General features: G+C 47.8%; 1 protein-coding gene across 7 annotated transcripts; it reads left to right on the top strand.

Annotated features, from left to right (window-relative positions):
- The first annotated feature begins 1,375 nt into the window (after positions 1-1,375).
- On the top strand, positions 1,376-24,345 carry LOC138109560 (sel1-repeat-containing protein YbeT-like). 7 transcript variants are annotated; one of them, XR_011150580.1, is made up of 6 exons: positions 1,376-1,504; positions 6,257-6,337; positions 7,369-7,542; positions 20,188-20,329; positions 20,486-20,531; positions 22,091-22,177. XR_011150580.1 is itself a non-coding variant. In XM_069013185.1 (6 exons), exons 1-6 carry the CDS (start codon positions 18,655-18,657, stop codon positions 23,352-23,354), a joined length of 450 nt encoding a protein of 149 aa, XP_068869286.1. In that variant the 5' UTR covers positions 17,794-18,654; the 3' UTR covers positions 23,355-24,339. The 7 variants fall into 7 exon arrangements, 4 of the variants coding, with proteins under 4 accessions (XP_068869288.1, XP_068869284.1, XP_068869286.1 ...); XM_069013185.1 differs by lacking the exons at positions 1,376-1,504; positions 6,257-6,337; positions 7,369-7,542 and adding exons at positions 17,794-18,659; positions 19,132-19,204; positions 23,258-24,339; XM_069013183.1 differs by lacking the exons at positions 1,376-1,504; positions 6,257-6,337; positions 7,369-7,542 and adding exons at positions 15,448-15,671; positions 23,258-24,339.

Raw genomic sequence — 24,345 nt, 5'->3', positions numbered from 1 at the left:
TCTAAATCCACCATAGGGATGCAGGGAAATAGCAAGGATTACCAAAAGAAGCCCCAAAAAGATTATATTCTTGAATAATGATAATTTTTACTAGTCTCACTGAGGATTGCATTTTACTTCACATGTCAAAATGTGCCTTTGCTTGACTCTAGCAATGGTTGTGACTTCAGGGTATGTTTCCTCAAAGTGCTGATGGATGGTCTATTAGAGAAATACATATTAAGACTGTTCAGAGTAAGTAAAAACATTTTTTACCCTCCCTGATGGTAGGCAGTAGGGGATGGCTTGTTCTGCAGAACAAATATGTCTCTGTCTCTGATTTCCTTTGCTCATTTTTTTCTAATACTCCTCAAAGGTTTGAAATTCTTCCACAGAGTCTACATGGTCTTGAAAGCTGAGCAAGATTTGTAGCTTGCTCTGAATCTGAGACAACATCTATGAGTGTGCTTGCAGGGAAATGGGCTTTTCAGGCAGTAACGAAATGGGGAATGTTTTTCCATATATAGCCTATGTTGCTTGTTCATACCCCAGGCCTAACACCAGGAAAACTCATTTTCGTAAATTGCTTTCTTGTGAAGGCAGGTATCATAAAGCGTTTTATACAGCGTTAGGCAAAAATCATCTTTAAGAATTGGGTCACTGTGGTAACCACTTCTTATCTCAAAATCAAATAGCCGTTATGGCTGTAATTAAACAATATATGATTTCTACTAAGAATTATTCTGAATTATAATTCATTTTCTGTCACAAGCTGGAATTATTTTTATTGCCCCCAAGGGCATCAGCATTTGATCTAATTCAGCAGTGCAAAACTTCACAGAGAGAGACTATAACCTGCTTTGAATCTACTGTCAGAAATCATGGTCAATGCCTTCAATCTCTTAAATACTTCAACCAACTCCACAAAATATCAGTAATAATTTTTGAGGAAGGCAGAAAGTAAACAAGGTCTCCTGAATCTTGTGTTTCATTGCAGCTAGCCACATGTCCTGAGCCCAGTGGTGCACAAAGGGGCCAGGGCTGCTGCCGTACACAGGTGAGTGGACAGGCCACAAATTCAGATTTTCCCTTGGCTTAAGCAGAAACTTTATTTAAAAACAATAAAAAAATATTTTGAAAATAAGAAAACCTCTCCGTTTTTCTTCCTTGGGCATTTTTACCTGTCACTTCTGTTCTTGGGATCAAGGTCATGCACAGAAACCTTGGCAGACTACTGGGACACAGTAAACATCATTCACAGGTGAATCACTGTGACTGCCTTTAAAACCATAACATAAGTAACAGGAGCACGATGCTCCACGTGGAGCCCAATCAAGCTGTTTTTCAAATAAAGGGGAAAAACCCAGCCTTGTGATTAGGTGAGCTGCACCAGCTGGCTCTGATGGGAGTTGTCCACAGGTGGCTTCAGGGAGGAGCAAAGCCCCCACTGCTAATATGAACCATTTCCAAGGGAGTAGTGGTAGGGTGGTTCTGTTCTTTCCTTCTTGGTCTGGAGCTGTACCAGGTCAGGAGGCTTTTAGCAGGACTTTTTGGTACTCGCACCTGGGAGTCCTTTTTTTTTTTTTTTTGGGTGGAGGGCTGCAGATGGTTTGTTCTCTAGCTAACACATTATGGAGCAAATATATGCCTATGTTCTATGTAAATATTAATAGACTTGTTTGCCTGAATGTTTGGTTTTTTTTTTTTTTATCTCTCTCTCTCTCTCTCTTCAAGAGAGAGGCAAAACAAACATTTACTTTCCTAAAAACCTGTAAATTTTTGAGGCACTTGTTTCCCTATAATGCAGTTGTGAATCCCTGTGGGCTCCTGAGTGTTTTCTCCTGGAAGTGAATTTACTCCTTAGTGGCTGCAGTTATTCCAGAAAAAAAACATGGAAAGCCTTTTGGTGCTTAAAATGAGGATTTTTCTCTTCCTGGTCTGGAGGAGCAGTTTCCTGTGCTCCAGATGAGCAGCAATGTTAGTTTAATGAGCCATGGACTAGTATTTTTTATTCTTTTGGAGCTATTCTGGCCACCCATCTACCCCAATGGCTCTCAGTGGAAAAATATTTACAAATCATCAGGCTGCCTAAAGACTTTCAGGAAAGAACCCTGTAGAAAACCCCAGTCAACCAGAAGAACCCAAATATGTCTATGGGGCCTGAGCATTGCACCCAGGACAGTGGCAACCCTGCCTGCAGTGGCACAGCCACTGCTTGTGTTTTGGGTCTTGCACAGGGATGCTCTCAGCACTGACTACAGCCTCCCCACCACAAGAGTAACGCTGTGGGCTTTCCAGGTGAACCTTTTGAGTGGTGAATGGCTTCATTAAGCCTGGACTAATAAATAGTTTAATTTGCTGAAGCACAGCTCAACAAAGTGCAGTTCAAAGGCGAGTTAGCTCCAGCATGCTGTGCGGAGGGCAGTGGAGGACGCAGGCAGTGGGAGGGCTCTGCAGACTCCTGCAGTGGTGCTTCCGTAGGCATGGAGTGACACTGAATGGAGGGGCAGCATCAGAGGAATGCCCTTCGCGAGAGGGGCATTCCTGACCCTGCAGTTTTCCCTGTCACTGCTCAGGGACAGGACTAAGTGTAAGGCGGCTCCTGTGGCAGAGGGATTAAGCCTTCTGGCCTTGAGGCATGTCTGTGGCTTTGCCCTGGGCATCCATCCCTTAGCTCCACTGCAGAGCATCAGTATTTTGACCTTTCCTCTGTTGGCTTTTTCCAGAGCCTCCCTGTTGGTTTCTCTGTTCTTCTTTGACAGCTCAAGCTAATGGTTTTGTCCCCAAACCAGTGTCTGATTTTTTTTGTCTTCTCTCTTCAATTTTTTTGAAATATCCAGCAATTCTCCTTTTTCTCCTGAGCTGCTGCAAAAGAGTCATAGCTGAGCTGTGGTTCAAGCTATGGGAAAATATCCTGTGCCCACTCCCCACCCCAGCCCCCAGTGCAAGTAGGTTTTAGTGTCAAGCAGTGTCTTCAAGTGGGATATCATTGGCAGGGGCTGGATCTTTGCACTGCCATGAATTGTTAGCCTCCTCTGCCACCCTCATTTCTATGCTTGCTGGCATAGCCCTACCCTTAGATTCAAGAAATGAACTTGTCTGTGTTGACACTTGAGACTACACTTTTAGTTTTCAACAGAGGGTGTCTGCAGTGTGAAATCCTGCTCACTACCAAGGACGTGCTTCATAGTCCCAGCCAGTGGGGACAACAACTCCTCCCTTGTCAAGCTGCTTCATGAACAGTGGAGTTGAGATGTGCTGCAAGCAACACGAAAAAATGGTGTGTTAGTGCTGCACCCTTGAAACTGAAGAAAGGCCTTCTTTCTTTATCCAGCCTTCTTATTTTGAGCTGATCTTCCCTTCCCAACTCTCCCAGCAGCACTTGGGGTCAGAAAGAGTTTTGAGGGAGGGGACTCCTCTGCAGCACTGCAATTTTGGCAGTCGTCGTGCTGAACTCTGAGGAGCCCTTGGCAATGATAATTACTCAAGATTGCAGAGGCTATGTAATCAGAGCCATGCGAAGCTTGGAGGAGCCTACTTCAGTTTGAAGTACATTAGCCTGCTCAGAACTGGAGAGCAGAAACCAGCATGAGGCACCCTCATGCCATGAAGTGAGAAACAAATCCTGTTGTTTGAGCTGGCTACCAGGATGAGGTGGCCCTTCAGCTACCTTCTCACACTGAATTCATTTCCTCGTCCTCTGGAGAGGGCAGGACACGATGGCCCTTGCCCATCAGAAAGAAGGAAAGAAGAGAGATTTGCTCACAAGACAGAAACAATACATTGCCAAGGTAGGAACCACCCATCACCTCTCTTTTGGCAAACAGAACATCAAGCAGAGAAAAACTCGCCTGAAATTCCAACATTCACTGCACTCATCCCCTACTCATTGTCCTAAAGATGAGGTAATGTTCTTAAAGGGCTTCCCTGTGCAGGAGCATCTACCCTGCAACCTGCTGGTAGAGCAGTTCAAGAAACTGGGCCTTCACGCTGCTTTTTCTTCTCAAAATGACATCCTGCCATGCTACGGCTTTAGAGACTTCTCTTAGGTATGGCAGTGGGCTGGTTAATGGGATTGGAGGAGGAAAACCAGGCTGAAAGAGGTGACCAGGAGATCCAAGTAATGAAATGTGACATCAGCAGGGTCCCTGCCTCTCAGCAGAGGTCCTTCAGCCAGGTGTACCTGTGAGGGAGAAAGGACCTATGGATGTATCTGTTCCTGGTGCCTCTGATAGCTGTTGTGTGTGAACAGATTACTTGCACTGAAAGATGAGTACCTGAATGGTCAGAACAGCCTTTACAGTTCCCTGAGTTTCAGACTTCAGAGGGGACTTGTTGGGGTACCCTCTCCTGTGTCTCCTTTGTGCCCAAAGTCTGTTTGCAGTTTCAGCCACTGCTGTATCAGTTTTACAGACACATCCCAGATTTCTGGTACCAGAATGCCTGGGCCACAGGCAACCAGGTGCTCTCTCTATAGCTGTGGGCATTAAAGCACCTGTAACTTCCTTATCCATTTACAAAAGAAGAGTTTGCTCCAGGCATCCTGGGTGGATTACTGTTGGTCTCATGGCATTTCTTTAGTTAATAAAATGCCCTCATCTGGGAAAAGCCCATGCTCTGTGACCCTGCAATGTAAACTATACATTCAGGCTGGTTTATTTAGAGAGCAGACACAAGCACAGGCCTCCTCTTGCAGCACCTTTATTCAAAGGTAGATAGTCAAAAGACATTTGCCACTTGCCTTTACTGAGGGAAGAGTCATTGTAACCACATGATGCTTCTGCTGAGAAAATTTGTAGTCTCTTGCTGTCTTCCCCTCTGCCCAAATCTGGTTTTCCCTGCTCTCACCAACATAAGTACCCTGTGCCTCTATGCTGAACAAATGCAAGAGGAAAGGGAACTCTAAAGGGTTTCCTCAGGCCAGTGTTTTCCTGCATCAAGCAAAAAAAAACCCCAACCTGTTGTCTTTTGCCACAGGGATGCAAACGGTGGTCAGAGCAAACCGGAAAATTGGGTGTGTTACTTTTGCAAGGCCTGAGGCAGCCGTGGCTGGTGTCCATGGCTTCTGGAGCAGAGGAGTGTACGCAGCTGGGAATTAGGAAGTACAATAATAGTTCCTGCACTATGATGTAGGGTGTGTATCTCATTCACAGGTGCTGCTGCCCCCCCCCGCCCCCGATTCGTGCTGTGCTTCTGCTACACTGAAAACTGCCCTTGCTGTTATGTAAGAGGTAACAGGATGCCAGTAGATGTATCAGTGAACTCTGAGGTTTATGTGACTGCTGGTTTTAAGATGCTTAAAGCCTATCAGGGCTGTGTTATTTTGTCTGGTTGAATCAGGGCAGTGCCTGAAGTCCCCAGGTTACTGCTCAGACCTGCTACCTGCCAGGACTGGCTCAGTTTAGTGTTGATGTTATGGAGATGGGAGTTGCCTTGGTTGTTTTGTCTCAGCAAGTTAGATCAAGAAAGCTTTAAGAGGAGTTTCCAGCAAGCTTTAGGACAAATGGACGATAGATTTAGCTCTGCTCATCTGCTGCAGTGTGGTCTTGCTATTTGGCCAAGACACCTGGGTGCTACAGCAGTGGTGGTGAGGCAGAGAGAGACATACACAAAATTCCCATCCTCAGGAGCCAAGGTGAATACAGAAGAAATACCTGAAAAGAAATTTTGCACTATCTGAGCTGCCCATTTATAAGGTAGTGATCAGCTGGGATTGCTGGGTAAATGAGTGCTTGCCAACTTCCAGGCAGGTAATTTCTATATGTGAATGAGGATGGCAAAGGCAGGTGCCATCGTTGTATGCAGGCAAGAAACCAAGGGATCTTCAGGGTCTTTGAGTGGCAACTTGTCACCGCTCCAGCAAAGTTTGCACGGAAACACATCACAGTGGCTTCGTATTTACTTATCCAACAGGATTCTGGTTTTTGGTTTGAATTTTATTAGCTATTAAATGGGACTTATGGAGCACCAGACTGCATCCTTGACAGGTTGTGAACATGCGTTTTATTCACAAAACTCATTCCCCTCGTACAGCCAGGTGTAAAGGTGGTCAGGAAAGGACCAGCTGGGCTGGCAATGCTGTGCCAGTCCTCAGTGGCACTGGAACCTTTCTTCCATCTCTCTGCTGAGCACTCATCCTTTGGATGATGAGAATTCATTTTAGCCAGCTTTTTCTAAACATTGGAGCATCTACAAAAGGCTTTTCATGCTACAGTTTTTCATCCATTATATACATAGGGGGAAAATTATCCCAAATCTTATCTTTCAATGGGTACAGGAAACTACTTACTGGTCTGGTTCCCACCTCATATAAGAAGGAGGATGTGTGCAACTGGGTTTTCTCCTCATCACTGAAAAGGTGAGTTCTGTTACAGTTGTTACTGCTGTTTTGTCAGTAAGCTTTGGGCAAACAGCCTGGGAACTGCTGAACATGCCAGAGACTCAAGGCCCTGACTCATTTGTTCATCCCACTTTGCAAAATAATTTAATAGAAAATAATTTAAGTGTGGACTTAGCTGTGTTGCTGAATTGAGACTTTGGGGTAAAGTCCCTGCTGGATTCAGTTCATCTTAAGCAGATATTTATCAGAGCTTGGGCAAAGCCACTGACATTTTGCTAAAAGTGCTTCATAAAAATGCTGCTGCTGCTAACTTGGACACAATCACATAGGTATTTTGGGAAACAAATGAGTACCAATCAGTGTTGTGCTGGATGAGTCATATGGGAAAGGGGGAAAATTGGCTGATTTTGCTGTTTTTAAGGCAGTCAGCCATACTGATGTGAGTGGCAAATAGGAGAGCCAGGCAAAAGTCATCTATGATGGAGTCTATGATAGCCTGCTATTCATTTTGGAGGAAAACTGGCAGTAAAAAGGATCTGGTCATCAATGAGCTCCAGCAGAGTTTATTCTAATTTTGTCAAGCTGACTCCTTAATTAAATGGCTGTTTTATGGGGAACTGGAGAAGTATTGGATGTGTGGTAGCAACAGGTAGAGGCTGTCATCGCAATTCATCTATTTTTTCTGAACTCTGAGAAAACACTTTCCACCTCTGAGAGGCTCTTCTCCCAAAATCTACCAATCCTTCCCTGAGCAGACAAGATTAAAAGTGTGCATCTGGGGGTCCCCTTGTTTCTATCATAGCCACCTGCTGCTGTACCCCAGCTACAGAGGATAATTTTGCTTTTAGTTTCCAAACAGTGCCCAGACATTTTTCTTTTCCTAAGGGATAATTCAATTCCTTTTGTGAACTCATTTTGGGTCATACTGAGACTATACTTCAATCCTCTTATTAACCCCATATTGAAGGCAAGCATAGTACGATTGGAGAAAAAGAAGTACAGTTTGTTTATCTTTACTGAAGGTCTTGTTTCCTTCTCCCCATGCCCAGGGCTTTCTCTGGGTTTCAACTCAGCAGCCCCTCCATCTTAATGCTCTTCTAGAAGAGCCACAGGACATGCACCAGGGCACTTGGTGGAGCAGAGAAGAATGAACTGGGGGGTCCACAACTGCAGAGGTGCCACCTTCACAGTCGCAGCCAATTAGTATTAGTAACCTGTCACAGGTAGGTGTTTTCCAGACTCCTTGTGTGGCATGCAGTGGGTTTTTATCTGATCCCCCTGCCTAATCATGAGCAAACTGGAAAGCAGATGGCAATTATCCACAACACTAAGGGAGGCTTGGGGGGAAGGTGTTGTGCCTTTCCTTCCCGGTGCCTCAAGTGTGAAAGAAAGGTAGTGAGTCCTTGTTTACTGGGGTGAGGCAAAGCTCACAGCTAGCAGGGGTGCCCTGATCTCCGACTTGTGACTGAGAGAAAACAGCTGCTTGGAAATGGGTTTGAAAACATGGTGGTGCCTGGTTCAAAATGTCTAGCTTGATGACGTTGTGTTTTCAGGAAGTCCCAGTTAAGATGTATAACACTGGAAGATGCTTATTCTGCCTGCACTTAAGTCTTTCCCCAAACAGGTCTTGTTGATTGCTGAAGAGTATGTGTTGACATACCTGGTAGTGATAAATTTCACAGAGCTGGAGAATCACAGATGCTTTACTGCCTTTGGGAATACCCTAAGGATAATTGCATTTAGAGTTAGTATTCTTTATATATTTTACTGTCCAGTGAAAAACTCTGCTCCCTGAGGTGTGGATCCACACCTTTCTTCTGGTGAGGCAGAACTACAGTCTAATTCATTATAAAGATAATTTGGCAGCAGGAAACTCAGAGGCCCCTTGATAATATCAGGGAAACTGACACAACCTTAAAATATTTAGATTTTAGTTTGTGATGGAGGTTTCCATGCAGCCTGGATTTTTACATTGCACTGCTTTTCCCCCCTGTACATCCAGGGCAGGGGATGAGGCCAGACACACCTTGGTGTTTGCTTGTAAGGCTGGGCTTGTGCTGTGGACTTGTGATGCAGAGCTGCACTGGGGCTGACAGTGCACTGCCAGCTCTTGAGAGCTGCAGCATCCCCTGAACCACTCAGCCTCGTGCCAAGATGTGTTCCCAGGGAGGCCTGAGGGCTCACACCCACCTTTAATTAACACTGCCCCATCCAGGCTTTGGATAACCTTGAGTAGTTTCAGGCCTTTGCAACTTTTACCATAAAAAAGAAAAAAAAAGGAATTTGCCAATGGAGAGGGGATGTTGCCAGGTGCTGTCCCAGCAGTACCCACTATGTGGCAGAGATGGTTTTACAAAAGGTCCTAAATCCTTCTGGGACCAGTTGCCAGGGAGCATCCCATGCAGAACATGAACCAAGTAAAAATGCAAAGCTCATCTTGCATCTGTCTTACCTTAAGAAATTCTTAGGGCACTAAGGACATAGTATTACAGTACTTGTACCTTTTTAATCCATAAGTGAAAGCGATGTGGGTTATCATATGTGGTAATGTTTGAGAGCTGAATGACAGAGCTGTCAGCTGTGGGACACTGAAATGACAGCCCTTTAAAGTGCTGTCAGGTCTTGTCAGACACTTTTACCATAACACTTATTTTAGCCTCTGGAAGACAAATCTATTGTGTCTTCCATTTCTGGGGGTCTCCTTAAAGCACTGCTATTCAGCAGTGGGATGTTTAACAAAATGGCTTTCTTGAAGCTGTCTGCACTGTAGGTAAGATCTCCTCCCTTACCAGATACAGGAACCCCACCAATGCCATAGTCAGGGGCTTTGAGCAGGGTTCCCAAGACACAGAGACATTTTCCAGGCCTTGTGGCTTCCACAAAATGCAGAGATCTGTGTGCGATGCTCTGTGATTGCCTGGTGTTTGCATGTGACCTGCTTGGGCCTGCATGGGATCCCCCTGTCTGGCAAAGCCCACCACTTCCCAGGCCCCGACCTCTCTGGTGCAGAACAGCTTCATACAGCAGTGAAATCTGCTGGGGCTTGGCAGTGTGTTGGCCTGTGCACTCATTGGAGTGATAAGGAAAGAGGGGACACTCTCCATAATACCACCAGTGCTAAGGTGGGCTGGGCAGAACCTCGCTGCTCCCATCCAAACACGAGTGCCAGTGTTTGGCCTCGCCTTCTGCCCTCCTGTGAAAAACGAGGTTCACTCTCCTGTGAGAATTTAAAGGGTTTAATATAAAGGCAATAAGAGACACATAAAGTAAAGCAAAGGGGTAATGGCTGGGTGCCTTGGCGCTCTGCCAAGAGCACACCTGATGCTAGAGGTGAGTCCTTTTTATACCATTTTTACTGTCTGTTCTTCATCCATATTAAAACTTTTCCCGGAGTATTACCGCAGGCCTGGTTCCTACGGTATAGCACCGTGTCCCGCAGCCATAGGGAGGAGGAGGAGGAGAAGATCCAGCAGGCAGGAGTTGTGCAGCAAGATTGATTTATTTAATTATTTTACAAACTCTTTTATAGACTTTTTTCTTCATAGCCTAATTGGACAAAGGGCCAGCCACCCCTTGGGGGTGATTGGCTAAAATCCTAAAACATCCATTGTCAAAATATTTTTCTACTATACCATAAACAAGACTTTTCAAGGTTGCAGGTGTCTGGGTTGTTTACATTCCCTGCTACCTCTTCTGTGAGAGAGAAAAGTCTCTCACGGACTTAGAAAATAACAAGAAAATCCTCGCTAGCAGCATTTTTGTATCTACAATTCCCCCTTTTTGTTTTATAAGATAACAACTCTACTATTAATGCCAAATAGAAATCTACATCAGTTATTAATTCTAAATATGTCCTTAAGGCTTTAACTATCTGACTCCATAACAAGAAATTTAAAGTTCAGTCTCTGCTTGTGGAAGGACCATCTGCCTGATGGTTGACATCCTGGTCATCATCAGAAGAGTCATTAGGCTGATGCTCTACATTCTGGTCGCCATTTGGATGATTGGCGTTCTGGTCATCATTCAGAGGTTGCCTGTTCTGCCTCTGGTGCCGTAGGTCAGGGCGAACGCATTTTGCAGGTAGCCACCGTATCCCAGTATCTGTGGAAACGCAAGCATACCCACGACCCCAGACGATAAGCTCATGTGGGCCTTCCCACTGGTTAGTGAGTAAATTCCGCACCCAGACTTTTGCCCGGGGCAGTTGTCTGTCACCTGCAGACTGCAATGAGAAAAAATGATTCAGAATAACAGGATTATTTGAATTTTGTGGTACTGTAAGGTGATTAATTGTATACAAAGCTTTTGCTAGTCGGCTCTGTGGGGTTTCTCCATGCATTCCCCTTTTCTGTTTGTCCAAAACACGCTTCAAGGTACCATGAGCGCATTCAACAATGGCTTGGCCAGTAGGAGAATGTGGGATACCAAAGGTATGGTCTACACCCCATAGGTGTAAAAACTGCCGTGTCTTCTCGGAGGCGTAGGCAGGACCATTATCGGTTTTCACAGAAGCTGGCACGCCCAGGACTGAGAAAGCCAATTTCCAATGGGCAATGACATCACGGCTCTTCTCTCCAGTGTGAGCAGTAGCCCACATAGCTGAGGAGAAAGTGTCAATAGACACGTGCACATATTTCAGCCGACCAAATTCTGGGACGTGAGTTACATCCGTTTGCCAAATCTGCAAGGCTTTTAGCCCTCTGGGGTTTACCCCCGCTGGCAAAGGCGCAGCGAGTCCGTGACAGTCAGCACAAGCGCTGACAATGTCGCGCGCCTCGGTTGGCGTTAAATGAAACTGCTTCTGCAGGGTATGTGCACTTTGATGGAAGAAACCGTGCGATGCCTTGGCTTGTGCAATTTTGTCAGGCTGAGGCCCTACCCATGCAGGGTTTGCCAGCATGTCAGCCCTGGCATTGCCTTCCGTTAGAAAACCTGGTAAATTGGTGTGGCTTCGAATGTGCAGAATGTAATACGGATGCACTCGAGCCTGAATTGCAGACCACAAGGTTTGCAACAGCGAAAACAGAGCCGCATTATTCACCTCCTTCAGAAGGGAACAATCTAAGCGTTGGGTGATATCTGCTACATAAGCAGAGTCAGTAACCAAATTCAAAGGTTCCTGTGAGAATCGCTGAAAAGCCATGGTAACAGCCCTTAATTCAACTAACTGAGCAGAGTCTGACTCGGATTGGTGTGTTAATGAACCACCACAAAGGCAGTGTAGGATACTGTGCGCCCTTACACACAGTGACCCCTGCTAAAATTTGTCCCAATCCGTACGCCCCAAGCTGCCAACACATCCCGTCCCCAAAGGTTACAGGAAGTGGTAGCAACATAAGGCCTAATTGTAGCTGTGTGTCCCTCTGAATCCTTCACCACCACAGGCCGTTCACTTAAATAGCTCTGTGTGGTTCCTCCTAATCCTGCGATGGCCGATCCCACCGGGGCTAAAGGCCATGAGGGAGGCCACGCAGAGAAGGAGATGATAGTTACATCAGCACCCATATCAATCAAACCTCGAAGCTGAATCCGGGGTGGTTGGGCGCCTGGCAGGACCAGGGTACGTGTCATCTGTGGCCTTTGGTCAGAGATGTCTGCAGTCCAGAGGGCCTGTGGAAGTCCCGTAGATCCACTGCCGTTATCTTCCTGAATTTGTTCTACCCTGGGGACACAAGACTTAAAAGGCACTAATTTAGCAAGGCAGGTCTTTTCAGGAATAGTTACAGGGGGGTTTTGCATGGAGACCATAGCGCAAATCTGACCTTTAAAGTCAGAATCAATAACTCCTGAGTGCACTAAGATTCCTTGATGGGCAACATCAGATTTTCCCACCAGCATCGCACTGGATCCCTGGGCTAAGGGTCCATATGCATCCAAGGGAACCTTATAAATACCGCTAGAGTCTAAGACGACTGTGGCTGCGGTGTGGACGTCAAACCCGTCTGATCCGTGGGTGCCGTCTGATCCCTGGGTGCTGTCTCTAGGGTGGCTGGGTAGGCCTGTGCCTGTACCTGTGCCACTCTCTGGGGGAGCGACTGCATCGGAGAGCAATTCCCCCTCCTTGCACCCCGGTGGAAGTTTCCCGACAAAGGCCGACCATCGGCATGAGTCCGGGATCTACAGTAGCCCGTACAATGGCCTGGCCTGCCACACCTCTTGCACTGGGGGATCGGTGTGTTCTCTTTTTGGCTCGGCTTAGGCCGCTTCCGTCTCTTCACCTGTTTTGGTGGCTTTGGTTCACGACCAGAAGATGCGTGAACAGGCTGCAGGAAAGCAGCCAAAGCAGACCTTTTCTGGTTCCCAGATCCCACCTTAGCACAGGCTTCGACCATGTCTGTTACCTCAGGGTCCCCTGGTAAGGCATCTATGATTTTTCTGCACTCCTCGTTTGCGTTATCCCTCACTAACTGCCTTAACAACATCTGTCTTAACCCGTCATCCTCAACCTGCTTCTCAAGAGAAGCAGCGACTTTCTCTACAAAAGAGAGGAATGACTCTGATTTGCCTTGAACTATTTCAGTATATCGCTTTCTGGGCGCAGACAACTCTATGGTTTTCAACAGGGCAGCCATGCCGACCTGTTGAGCTTGCTGCAGGATGCTAGAGGGCAAATTACCCTGTAGACTGGGATCAGAGAAGGGACCAGTCCCCATCAAAGCATCCACTCCTGCTGTCTGTCTAGGATCAGCAGCAGGGAGCTGCATATTTGCTAATGCAGTCTTGCCGGCCAGCTTTCTCCAGGTTTTCTCAAAAACTGTCAATTGTACAGGTTGAAATAGAATTTGACCTAAGTGTCTGATATCAAATGGAGAAAGCAAATCCGTATTTATCACCCTTATTATCTGCATAACCTCAGCAGAACCTAGCCCATATTGTGCCACCTTGGATTGGAGGTCCTGGGCAACTTTCCAGGCAATTACCTCATGCTTGTCATGCTCCCCTGAATCTGGGAGAGCCTTATACACTGGGAAAGCTTGGATCTCCCCTTTAGGGGAAGCACTACCATCCTGAACTTCTGGCACCGCCTGTGGATGGAGTGTAACAGCTCCCCGGTTACCCCCAGAATCCTCAGATCTATATGGCATTCCAAGGATTTTTAATGACCTCCAGTCACCCTCCTCCAATGCTCGCATCTTAAGGGACTCTAAGAAGCGATTATAATGCGTCGGACGCACTGTTACTGTGCAGTCCTGAAAGGTCCAGGGGCGAGACCGGCGCAGCCTTTTTCTTCGCCGCGCGGCTACAGCCGCCTGACGACCTGGGGCCAGCACCTCATCTGCCTCACTGCCTGACGAGGAATCATCAGGCAAAGGCAACTTTGGGGTGCTGGGAGTGAACAGAAATTTACGTGGAGGGGCACTTTGGCTAAGTTCGCTAGAGGCACAACAGACAGGACAGACTGCAGCTGGCTGCGCGGCAGTTTTTGCACCAGTTTCTATACGGGAGGCCGTCTCGGCCAGCCCCGACCGAACTGGTACTGGAACCGCTGTCGCCGTCTCTGAGGCTACAGCCGCTCTCGGCGCCGCCGCCTCTGGCACAGCAGCTGCGTTCGGCGCGGTCGCCGCTGCCGCTGCTGTTTCGCGCTCCCCAGCCGCGCCCTGCGCTGCTGCCGCTGGCCCGCTCTCGGGGGTCGCTCTGGGTGCCGCTGCCCCTGCCCGCTGCTCCGCAGCCGCCGTCTCTGGCCGCGTCTCCGCAGCCGCTGCCGCTGCCGGGTTTTGCCGCGGCTGCGCCGCTGCCGGGTTCGCCGCCGGCCGCGCCGTTTCTCGGCTCGGAGCCGCGTCTCCCGCGGATGGCGGGGGGGGCGCGGGCGGCGCTGGTTCGGGCATTCGCCGCTCTAACAGGGTGAGGAGTTCCTCCATCCTTCGGGATAAATTTGGCAGCTCCATCAGCAAAGGCAAATGCTGCACTAAGAGGTCGATGGCTCGGTTCTGCGACTGCGCAGAACAGTCCAGCGCCAGGGAGGGCAGCGGACCACACCCAGGGAGTCCCGGGGCAGGCACGCCCGGCGCTACGCCGGCTAAGAAGTTAGATCCAGGTCCATACGGAACCGAGCTAGGAGCCTCTCTGGGCATCCAAGTGGCTAAGCCGCTGATCTGAGGCACTGGATAAGCCGTGGCCGCTGCCCAGCCGACCGGAAAGGCAGGCTGTGCGCCCTCCCGCTGCTCTGACCCCCCCGCCTCTGGCGGCGCGGGGTTCCTGGGGGCTGTGGAGTCCTGCGATTGTGAAGGGTGAGCCGTCGCAGGCTCTGCCTGTGGAGCCGGGGGGGGGGTTTTCTGAATCCATTATCATTTTCCCCGGAAACCCAGTCAACGGGGCCCCCCTCGGACATTCCTCCGTCACTCATCACCGAGATAGGCGAGCCAGCCCTGCTATCACAGTCAAGGTCTGTCAGCAGGAAAAATAATGAACGCCAGGTTTTGTATAATTCTAACGCTGCTGAGTCCCCAGTCGGGAGCTCCTGTCGGACAGCGCATCCGAGTTCCTGCCATAAGGCAAAGTCCAGGGCACTATCTCTGTCCATGGAAATCCCTTTTAAAGTAGCCCAGTCTAATAATTCCCGAACTGAGTTTTCAGGAATGGAGGTGCGCAATATGCTAAACACACCTTTCCAGACCAGCATCGCAGCTTCGGTTTGTGAGCCGCTGTTTGCCATTTCTCAGTTCTGTCGGACCTCCCGGTCCCGGGGGCAAAGGGGAGCAGCGTACCTCTAGAGGAATTCGGCTTAGCTCGCAGCAGCAGGACACGTCAGAGAGTGCAGATCACGTCGGGCAGCACCAAATATTACCGCAGGCCTGGTTCCTACGGTATAGCACCGTGTCCCGCAGCCATAGGGAGGAGGAGGAGGAGAAGATCCAGCAGGCAGGAGTTGTGCAGCAAGATTGATTTATTTAATTATTTTACAAACTCTTTTATAGACTTTTTTCTTCATAGCCTAATTGGACAAAGGGCCAGCCACCCCTTGGGGGTGATTGGCTAAAATCCTAAAACATCCATTGTCAAAATATTTTTCTACTATACCATAAACAAGACTTTTCAAGGTTGCAGGTGTCTGGGTTGTTTACATTCCCTGCTACCTCTTCTGTGAGAGAGAAAAGTCTCTCACGGACTTAGAAAATAACAAGAAAATCCTCGCTAGCAGCATTTTTGTAACTACAGTGGTGCCTGGTGAGAGAGAGCAGAGCAGCTTAAAACGAGGTGCTCGGACTTCCTGTGGGAGGGAGAGATGGGGGACACGAAGCCTGCAGTGCGGTGGCGACAGCAGGGAAGGGGCAGAGCTGATACCTGTGGGGCAAATCCTTCTCTGGGGGGTGGGAACCCCCACCCTCCGAGCTTGGCATGGAGCAGCTGGGAGGTAAGTGTGGGGATGGGCTCAGGGTGGGAGTGCTGGCAGTGGGTGTTATGTCACACCCTGCCTCTGAAAGCCACTGGTGCCAGAGTCAAAGCCACAGGAGCTGTTTGCGCACCACAGCCTCTCAAAATTGCAAGGCTGGTGATGCCTTTCTCAGTTTGAGGAGCAGAGGCTTTTGCTAGCACACAGTAATATGGCATCTTCAAGGGCAGTGATTATGGGTGGGATTTTTAGGCATTCCTCTTGGTCATAATTTTGATCCTGTTCACCTGGCTTTGGCACGTGGGTGATGGTACAGTCAAAGTGCTGGAGCTGCTGCATAGGAACCGGGTTGCATAAATACACATGCACGGCCTGATTTGTCTCCCTCACTGCCTGATTCCCCAGCAGAGCCCCAACAATACCACTGGGCTTCCCTGTGCTTTAGAGCAGCCCTAAGGATGCAGGGTTCAAACATGCAAAGTAGTCTCTGATGAGTCACCACAGAAGAAAAGGGTTTGATGAGCAACTGAGAGTTGTCACCCAAGACTACAAAGGTTGTTTCAGGGCAGTGATCTGCTTCACATCTCTGCACTGGGCAATGCAACAGGTTGCCCATGTTCCTTCCTGCATTTGAGGTAGAGTAATACTTGTTGCCCAGCTGGGGTCCCTGAGGAACTCTTGGATCAGGGACTGTTGGTGCCTTTAGTCCCTGGTGCTGGCTGTGAGGGCAAAGTGCTGCAGACAATCAACCTGGAGGAAGCCCAGGGGACTTGCAGCTCCTTCTTACATCCCTTCTGCAGGGAGACCTTACTTCAAAGTGCCCCCTCCACCAGCAGCTGTGTTTCCTTCCTCTCTTGGTCTTGGAGACACTTAAAATAGCACAACGTTTACCTGAACTCAGATGTAACCACAGTGGAGGACAAAGGAGTATTTTTGCTAATGTCTCTGCTTGTGTGGGACTAGCTGTGTGCTTGCAGATGCCTTTTCAGATTTGGTGGGCAGCCAAGCAACAGCTGTTTGTGGTACCATCTTCCTGAGCTGGGATCAGTGCAGTCCAGTACTTTGTGCACCTGCCTTTTGTCATGCATAGGTCTCAGTTTTTCTTGCTGTTTAGGAAAAGAAAATAGAAAAAAAACCCCAAACACAAACAAACAAGCAAATCAGATTAGGGATGCTCAGTGGGGGATTTCTAAAGGAACTCCCTTGTAAAATGTGAACTTGCCCTACATGTCAGTGCCTACACAACTGCAAAAAGCTGAAAGCCTACCCTCTGCTCCATTTTGTTGGGACAAAAAGTGAACATCCAGAGGTTCCTGGGCCACCTGCCTCAGAGGAGCCAGACACAGCATCTCTGCAGCAGTGAGGGTAGAGGCTGCCATCAGGGCATGGCTGATCATGATGGACATCGTTGTGGAAAGGTGGTGTCCCACAGAGAGCATATATGTCAGGCTGTCCCCCCATGGCAGTGGAGCATGGTCACAGAGGTTTCCCCTGTGACCTGCAGCACCTGTCCCACCATATCCTTTCCCCTTTCACTGACTTGGTCATTTGTTCGCTGTTACATGTATTGGCTGTACCAGACTTGCAATAGAAACAGCTCCTCCAAAATGCCACATTTCCTACTCCTTTCCTGAGGCTTCAGACAACCTATCATGGAGCACAAGGGAGACACCTCAGCTGTGGGCATCTTGCAGGTCACAGATCTGCACCTATAAAAGCACGGCCACTGCCTCTTGCAATATGGTGCACCCTATTTCCTGCAGCTGCATGAAACATTCCCTGTCATGTTCCAGCCCCAGCCACTGCAACAGTGACAAAATATCACAGTAACAGCCCACGGCCACTGTGTGAAACCAGACCCTTACTCATCAGCTTTTGCGCTGCTTCAGAAACACTGTCCTACCCTTCACCACAGGTCTGTACTCAGCTTTGCCTGAGCTGGACCTTTAACATCAGCCATGTTTCCAGCAAGAAGCACTTCTTACCAGGAGTATAATTTCCTCCTTTTAAATATGATCAAAAGCATTCAGCAATAACCAGTTTGATCTAGGACTTGCATTTCCTCTTGGACTTGCTATTGGCTTACAGGGATTTACATTGCCATCAGCACTTTCAGAACAGCACCACACAGGCTGAATGGGGGTGTGTGTGTCCAAGTTTCCTACATCCCTAAGATTATCAGTCAGAAAATCAAATGTTGGAGCATTTGTATGTCATTATTGCTTACCTATTTTTTCTCCTTAGCCTAATTAGCTAACTAGGCTAATTTAATCCCCAGCATTCACTAATCCCAATTAGGGATGGGCCCAAACCAGGACCTGGGTCCCAATTAGGAGATAACAAGCTCTTGGCAATCTGCTGCCTCCAGAAATCCCTGTAGCTGATCGTGGTGTGTGGGAGTGCAGGAGCCCCCATGAAACAGCAAGGAATTGTAAACCCACATCACCTCTGTGCTCAAGCTATATAGACAACTGAGCAGCAGATCAGGATCTAAATGTGTCATTTACTTTGCAATGGTCTGTGTATATCTCGAGCACTATACCCTCTGCCCCTACCCCCAAAAAAGTGAGGGGGAGTTGGTTTTTGCACCTGTCTGTATCAGTTGCATCAAACCATCCATAGTGGCCAGAAGAGCCCCTGACTATTAAAGCTCTTATATCTCGTCATCCTTTGCAGCTGCTTCTTGTCCCCTTGGCTCATTCTGAACACGACATGGTGACAAACCCACACACATGCTGTAGCCACCATGCACAAGTAGCTGTAGCAAGAAATTATGCCCAGATGAAAAAGTGACCTTGTTCTGCAACAGCTGTGGTCAATTGGACAGGCCCTGGAGCTTACTTCTGACTTGGCTGTTGAAAAGGGCTACTTGTGTCTGCTCTCCTTCTGCATGCACAAGGGAGGGACTGTGGCATGCAGAGCACCTGCAGGCACTTCAGCATGTCCCCATAAACATCAGGTCCAAGAGTCCATCACTATTTCACCAAAGCTACAGATCTGAAGGATGAGGTATGAGTGGTCTCCTCCAGATCCCACACCACTGACATGGTTTCTTTCAGCACAGAGTCGCAGAGAGAGACTAATCAGCACTTGCCTCCTTGATGTTTTCAAAGAACCATGTCTTCCACTTGGGACTGTACCTGGTCTCCATTTTCCCCTGTACTAGGGAAGGGTTTTACCTTCTACAGGGCTGGCACCACTGGCAAGACACGCTGCATTCCCCTGCAGGGAGACAAAGGGCTTCTGGTAACCTCTGTGGGCAGGAGGCTCCACATGGGTCTCCTACAGCCTTTTCCTAAGTATGTTCTTCTTCCCCCAGCCAGGGATATCTGACTCTGCCAAGATGCGGATGCATAAGTTGCCAGCTCCTCTCACTGGAATCTAATAGCTAGCTCACTGACCAAAGAAAATCCAACTTGGCACCAAAAAAAAGCAAACAGTCTAATTCTGGTCTCTCATATTTTTTTCCCTGCTGGTGCAGTTCATCAGACTTTTCACTGATTTATACCTTGGATGCAAGAAGAGTTTCAGACTCAAGGTTATTCTCCTGTCAGGTATAGGCATGTCCTCACTTTAACACAGAATGAAAGGATTTAGGAGCTGCAGATGTTCACAAAGGGAGAGAGACATGGAGCTCCTGGAGCAGGTCTGGCGCAGGGCAATGAAGATGATTAAGGGATGAGGACAGGCTGAGGAAGCTGGGCCTGTTCAGCCTCAAGAAGAGACAACTGAGAGGGGAAGTCATCAACATTTATAAGTATCTGAAGGAAGGATGTCAAGAGGATGGAGCCAGGCTCTTCTCAGTGGTGCCAAGCAGTAGGACCAGGGGCAATGGGCAGAAACTGATGCACAGGAACTTCCACCTGAACATGAGGAAGAACTTGACTGTGCAGGTGACTGAGCACTGGAACAGGTTGCCCAGAGAGGCTGTGGAATCTCCCTCACTGGAGATATCCAAGAACTGTCTGAATGCAATCCTGTGCAATGTGCTCTAGGATGACCCTGCTTGACCAGGGAGGTTGGACCAGATGACACCCTGTTGTCCCTTCCAGCCTGACCCATTTTGTGATTCTGTGAATGTTCACATCTGAATGACAATTATGTGGGCAGTGATGGGCCACAAGTCCCCAGGTGCCTGGAGAATGAGGCTCCTTCTGGTATGTGTCTTTGATGAATTGTTTTTAAAAGCCTGGTGGCACCTTAGGGGTTTTTTCCCCATTTTCTTCAAGAGGACCACTAGAAAATTAAATGATTGTAGTTTCCTTTGCTGTAGCAGAGCTTAAAGGGGAAATTAACTCGGGAGTTCATACACTGCTCACTGAATTCAGCAGAGCCTTCTCTGCCAGCATCAGTGGAAGTTCTGGAACCGGCTCTTTATCAAAGGTGACTTTGATTTTCTGTGGTTGTGTGGGCCTTTCCTCCCATTTCTCTGTGGGGAATAGCTTTGGGAGGCTTCAGAACTCAGATAAAGTATTTGCTGTAGCTAGCCCTCAGCTTATTTTCTTCCTTGCATTGTGACTGTTCCTCTCTTTTACAGTTGGCAGCTGTAATCACTGCTGGCCTCCTCCTGCTCTACATCCCGTTGTGCTATGAGGATTTCCATTTCCATGTGGCTCATGTGTATGCTCGTCTGGGGTACCCCAATGCCCAGCACATCCTAGGACAGAGGTATTTGCAAGGTAATGTTTCTCCAACCCACGGCTAACTTGCTGCCAGAGTGTGAGTGCTTATAAGCCAGAACCACAAATGTGGCTTTGTGGTACCAACACACTGCTGGATTTGGACACTGTATGTTATAACCTGTCTGTGACTTTGTTGCCTTGTCTCACACCCAGGAGCTGGAGTGGAAAAAAATGAGGACATGGCCATGCACTGGTTCAGGTGAGGCACAAAAATCTCCCAAGAAATTCCTGCCATGGGAAATTGGCTTCTTCTGGGGAAAGGCTACTGTGGTATGGGAGGAGGAAAAAGCTGGCAGTGTTTTGGGGGGAAAGCTGCACTGAGCTGTCCTGTGCTGGTGGGAAGGAGGCTCACAGGTGGCAGCAGGGACAGTAGGAGCTCCTGACTTCTCACTGTGGGTTGTATTATACACTTTGCTCCACTTTCCCCACCTGCTAGTATTACTTTTTTTAATCAGTGGGAAAAAAGGAAGTGTCTTGGCTGTGAGAGTGCAGAGGGATCCTGGTGCTGCTGTGTGGCTTTATGGGAAGGTTTGCACTGCAGGTGGGCAGCAGGAAAAATGCACAGGTGCAGGATGGGAGTGAGCCAGGAGCTGCTGAGGCAACAGGAAATCAAGTTACAGCAGTGTATTATTTTCCTGCTCTCAGCACACCCTCCCAAGAGGCTTCTGCCACGTAAGTGATGCAGCCATGCCTGTGTGTGCATTTGCTGTGGTACCCGTAGTAGTTACACTCGCGGTGGAAGCCTGGGCTGCATCTCCCAGAATACTCCCATTCTTGGTGAGAAATGGGAAGGATTAAGGAGAGGGAGATTTACTATGCTACCCAAAAAGCAAAGGGAGAGAAGTAGGCACATTGGATGTTATCTCTGCCTGCTCAAGGCATAGAACAGCATCAAGCTGCAGGACTTTTAGGGTGGAAATAACTATGCCTGTGGCAGCAGGAGGTGTAAATCAAGAAGGCATCATTAAAGACATCCATACCTAGAGAAACGCTGAAGCCTTCATGCGTTTCTGAATAAGGATGTTTCCCAAATCAGGGCCTGAAATTTCAAAGGAGTCATATTTCAAAAAGTGAATGATACATAACTTTTTCCTTATTTGCTCTGTCATGGTATAATTTCAACTAGCAACTAAGTACTATGCAGCTGCTCACTGGTTTCTCCCCTTCTCTCCCAGTCCTGTGGGATGGGGAGGAGAATTGGAATAAGGTAAAACCCATGGGTTGAAATAAGAGCAGTGTGATAATTGAAATAAAGTAAAATTTAACAATAACAATACTAATAAAAGAGAGGAATAAACTCCAAGAAACAGAGGTGATACCCAGTACAATTGCTCATCATGCTCTGACCAATGCCCAGCCCATCCCTGACAAGCAGTCAGCAGCTCCTGACCAACCTCCCCAGTGTATACACTGCCCATGATGCTCCATGGCATGGAATATCCCTTTGGCAAGTTCGGGTCTGCTGTCCTGGCTGTGCTCCCTCCCAGCTTCTTGTGCACCTGCTCGCTGCCAGAGCGTGGGAAACTGAAAAATCCTGGATTTAGGGTAAGCACTGCTCAGCAGCAACCAAAGTATCAGTGTGTTACCAACATTATTCTCATACTGAATCCAAAGCACAGCACTGTACCAGCTGCTAGGAAGAAAAGTAACTCTCTCAGCCAAAAGCAATTCCTACCTTGCTTGAAAACATTCAAACTCAGGTTTTTTTCTTCTGTATTTCTCTTACCATTTTCTGCGCTTGTCTCTTCCTGGCTGTAGGCAAGCTGCGGGGCAGGGCCATCCCCACTCCTCCTTCAACCTGGCAGTGGGGACACTCAGAAACATGACCATGGCACTTGAAGAAGGGTAACCTGAGATAATCGTCTTCCTTCCTATTACATCTCAATTCCCAGCTCCTCTTGGGGAGGGAGGGAAACCTGGTGCTCTAGGTACTCCATGCATGAAGCTACTCCAGCATTTCTAATGCCCTCTTTTTGTATTGTCAGTAATGCAGCCCTACCTGCAGCAGGGAAATGGAAAACCACAGTTAGTCCAAAGACATTTTTAAAATTAGGTGTCTCAGTACCTAAAATGCCTGTGGTCTGATTGCACATGTTTTTCCATGATGATTTCCCAGTGAGGGCAAGGAACAAGATCTGTACTGGTGTAGAAAGAGCTGTTGAAGTGACATGTGAATTTTCTGCTATAAAGACCTGCCTTTCTCTTTTAAGGGAGTTCCCTTTTCACCCTCCTTCCATTCAGTGGGGTCAATGAGAGGTTTCCTGCTGACTGCCTGGGGGTGGGTTGAAACTGCCTGGGATGAGTTTCTCTCCATGATGTGCAAGTGCACACACCACACACCAGTGCTCCCAGCAAGGCCTGCAGACAAAGAAGACTTGCCTTGTGCTTTGTACAGTCACTGTGGAGGCTTGTTCTGGGGCTAAGTGAAGCTGGAACAACTGATCCCATCACAGTGAAACCCAGCCCTTTTGTGATTTTGTGTATTGTTTCATTTTGAGTCTTTTCATTTGCTCCAAGACTGAAAATTAAAAATGAGGTTGAAAAGAGCAGTTGTAAGCTAAACAAAGCTAAGAAAGCATTGTTTGGGTAAACCTTGTGATTTGAAGCCAGTGAATTCTGTTTCAGTCTCCACTGCATATTGCATGATCAGAGTCACATATTGGTGGTATTTCAAGAACTCCAAAGCTATTTGTCCTTCAACTAAGAAGAGAAAATCACCAAACCTAGAACATACGAGCTCAGACCACAGGAAAAAGCAGAAGGAAAATCAGATCATTTTCTGAATAGGGGAAAGTTAACTTTACAGATGTTTTCAGATTGAGTAGCTCTGTTCCTCTTAAAAAAGCCAGGGTAATTAAAATTTAGCTAGGACTGAATTTAGGACTTCCTCCTAGATTTTCTTGATGAAGGTTTCATGTCCTTCAGGAAAGTGGAGAAACTGCTCAGTGTGGCAGCAGCCCATGGGCTCCAAGAAGCTCAGCAACTTTTGGAAAACATCCTCAAGAGAAGAAACCTTCCCTGAATGACTGCTGCAACACCGATGCTCGTCCAACCTTGCCTTCTTCTGCACTCAGCAACCCCACTTTCTCCTTGCTGAGTGTCTAGTCTTTAGGTTGAATCATTCATTGGACATTACATTTGCTTTGTGCTGCCTCTCCATGGTCAGATCTATGGCAGTCATGTGCTGCTGCTCCTTCTCCGTTTGCTTCCTGCCTTTCCACTTCTGAAGACCGCTGGAAAGGGGAGATGGAGAAGATCAATAGCCTTCAAGGTTACACTGATGATGGGCATATGAACATTTTTGAAAAAATTCCCATCACTGTTGCACCAGCTCATCTGCTAATGCTAAGTTAGATCCAAATATTGGTCTGGGCCTGGTGCAGTGTAGTTGCATGTTTGTGCCACCTTTCATGCTCTGCTTAGGCACTACAATAACTGATCACGACTAAGGCTTTATCACTGTAAATCAGCATGACATGCATGCGTGATCCATTTGTGCTGGAAATGACAGTGATTTAATAGGAAATATAAATGATGCTCTCACTTAACAGCTATTGTTCCTTATCAACATTACCACTGTCATTCCAGTTCTGGGGAAAAGTGATTCAATTTAATGGAAGCTGCCTTCTTTTTCAGGGTGGTCTCAGTTTAAAACCACAGTGAGCAATTGCATTTCATGGGAAGTGCACTCACAAAACAAAGACCGGCAGAGTTTTGCTAGCAATAAAATAGTTTCCCAGGGCTTTTGTTGGTGTTCAATGTTTCCCTTCTTCCTACCATGATTATTCAGCTCACTTGTTGCATGATACAAGGTCCTGCACTCCCCCTGGATGCCTGAGGCCACACTGGTGAGCCCAAAAGCAAGGGGCTGCCACTGAGCAAGCCCAGGGTGGGGTCCAGACTTCAGTTTCTGAGAATTGCTACTGTGCCATGACTTGTAGGCAAAGGGATGAAGGATTTTATCCATGCTCCCATTTTCCTGTCCCCTCTTGGGTGCCAGGCCCAGTATCTTT

This window comes from Aphelocoma coerulescens, chromosome 4, assembly GCF_041296385.1.
Source record: "Aphelocoma coerulescens isolate FSJ_1873_10779 chromosome 4, UR_Acoe_1.0, whole genome shotgun sequence".
Lineage (NCBI taxonomy): Eukaryota > Metazoa > Chordata > Aves > Passeriformes > Corvidae > Aphelocoma > Aphelocoma coerulescens.
Note: the sequence above shows the minus strand (reverse complement) of the source record. Positions and strands in the feature narration are given on the sequence as shown.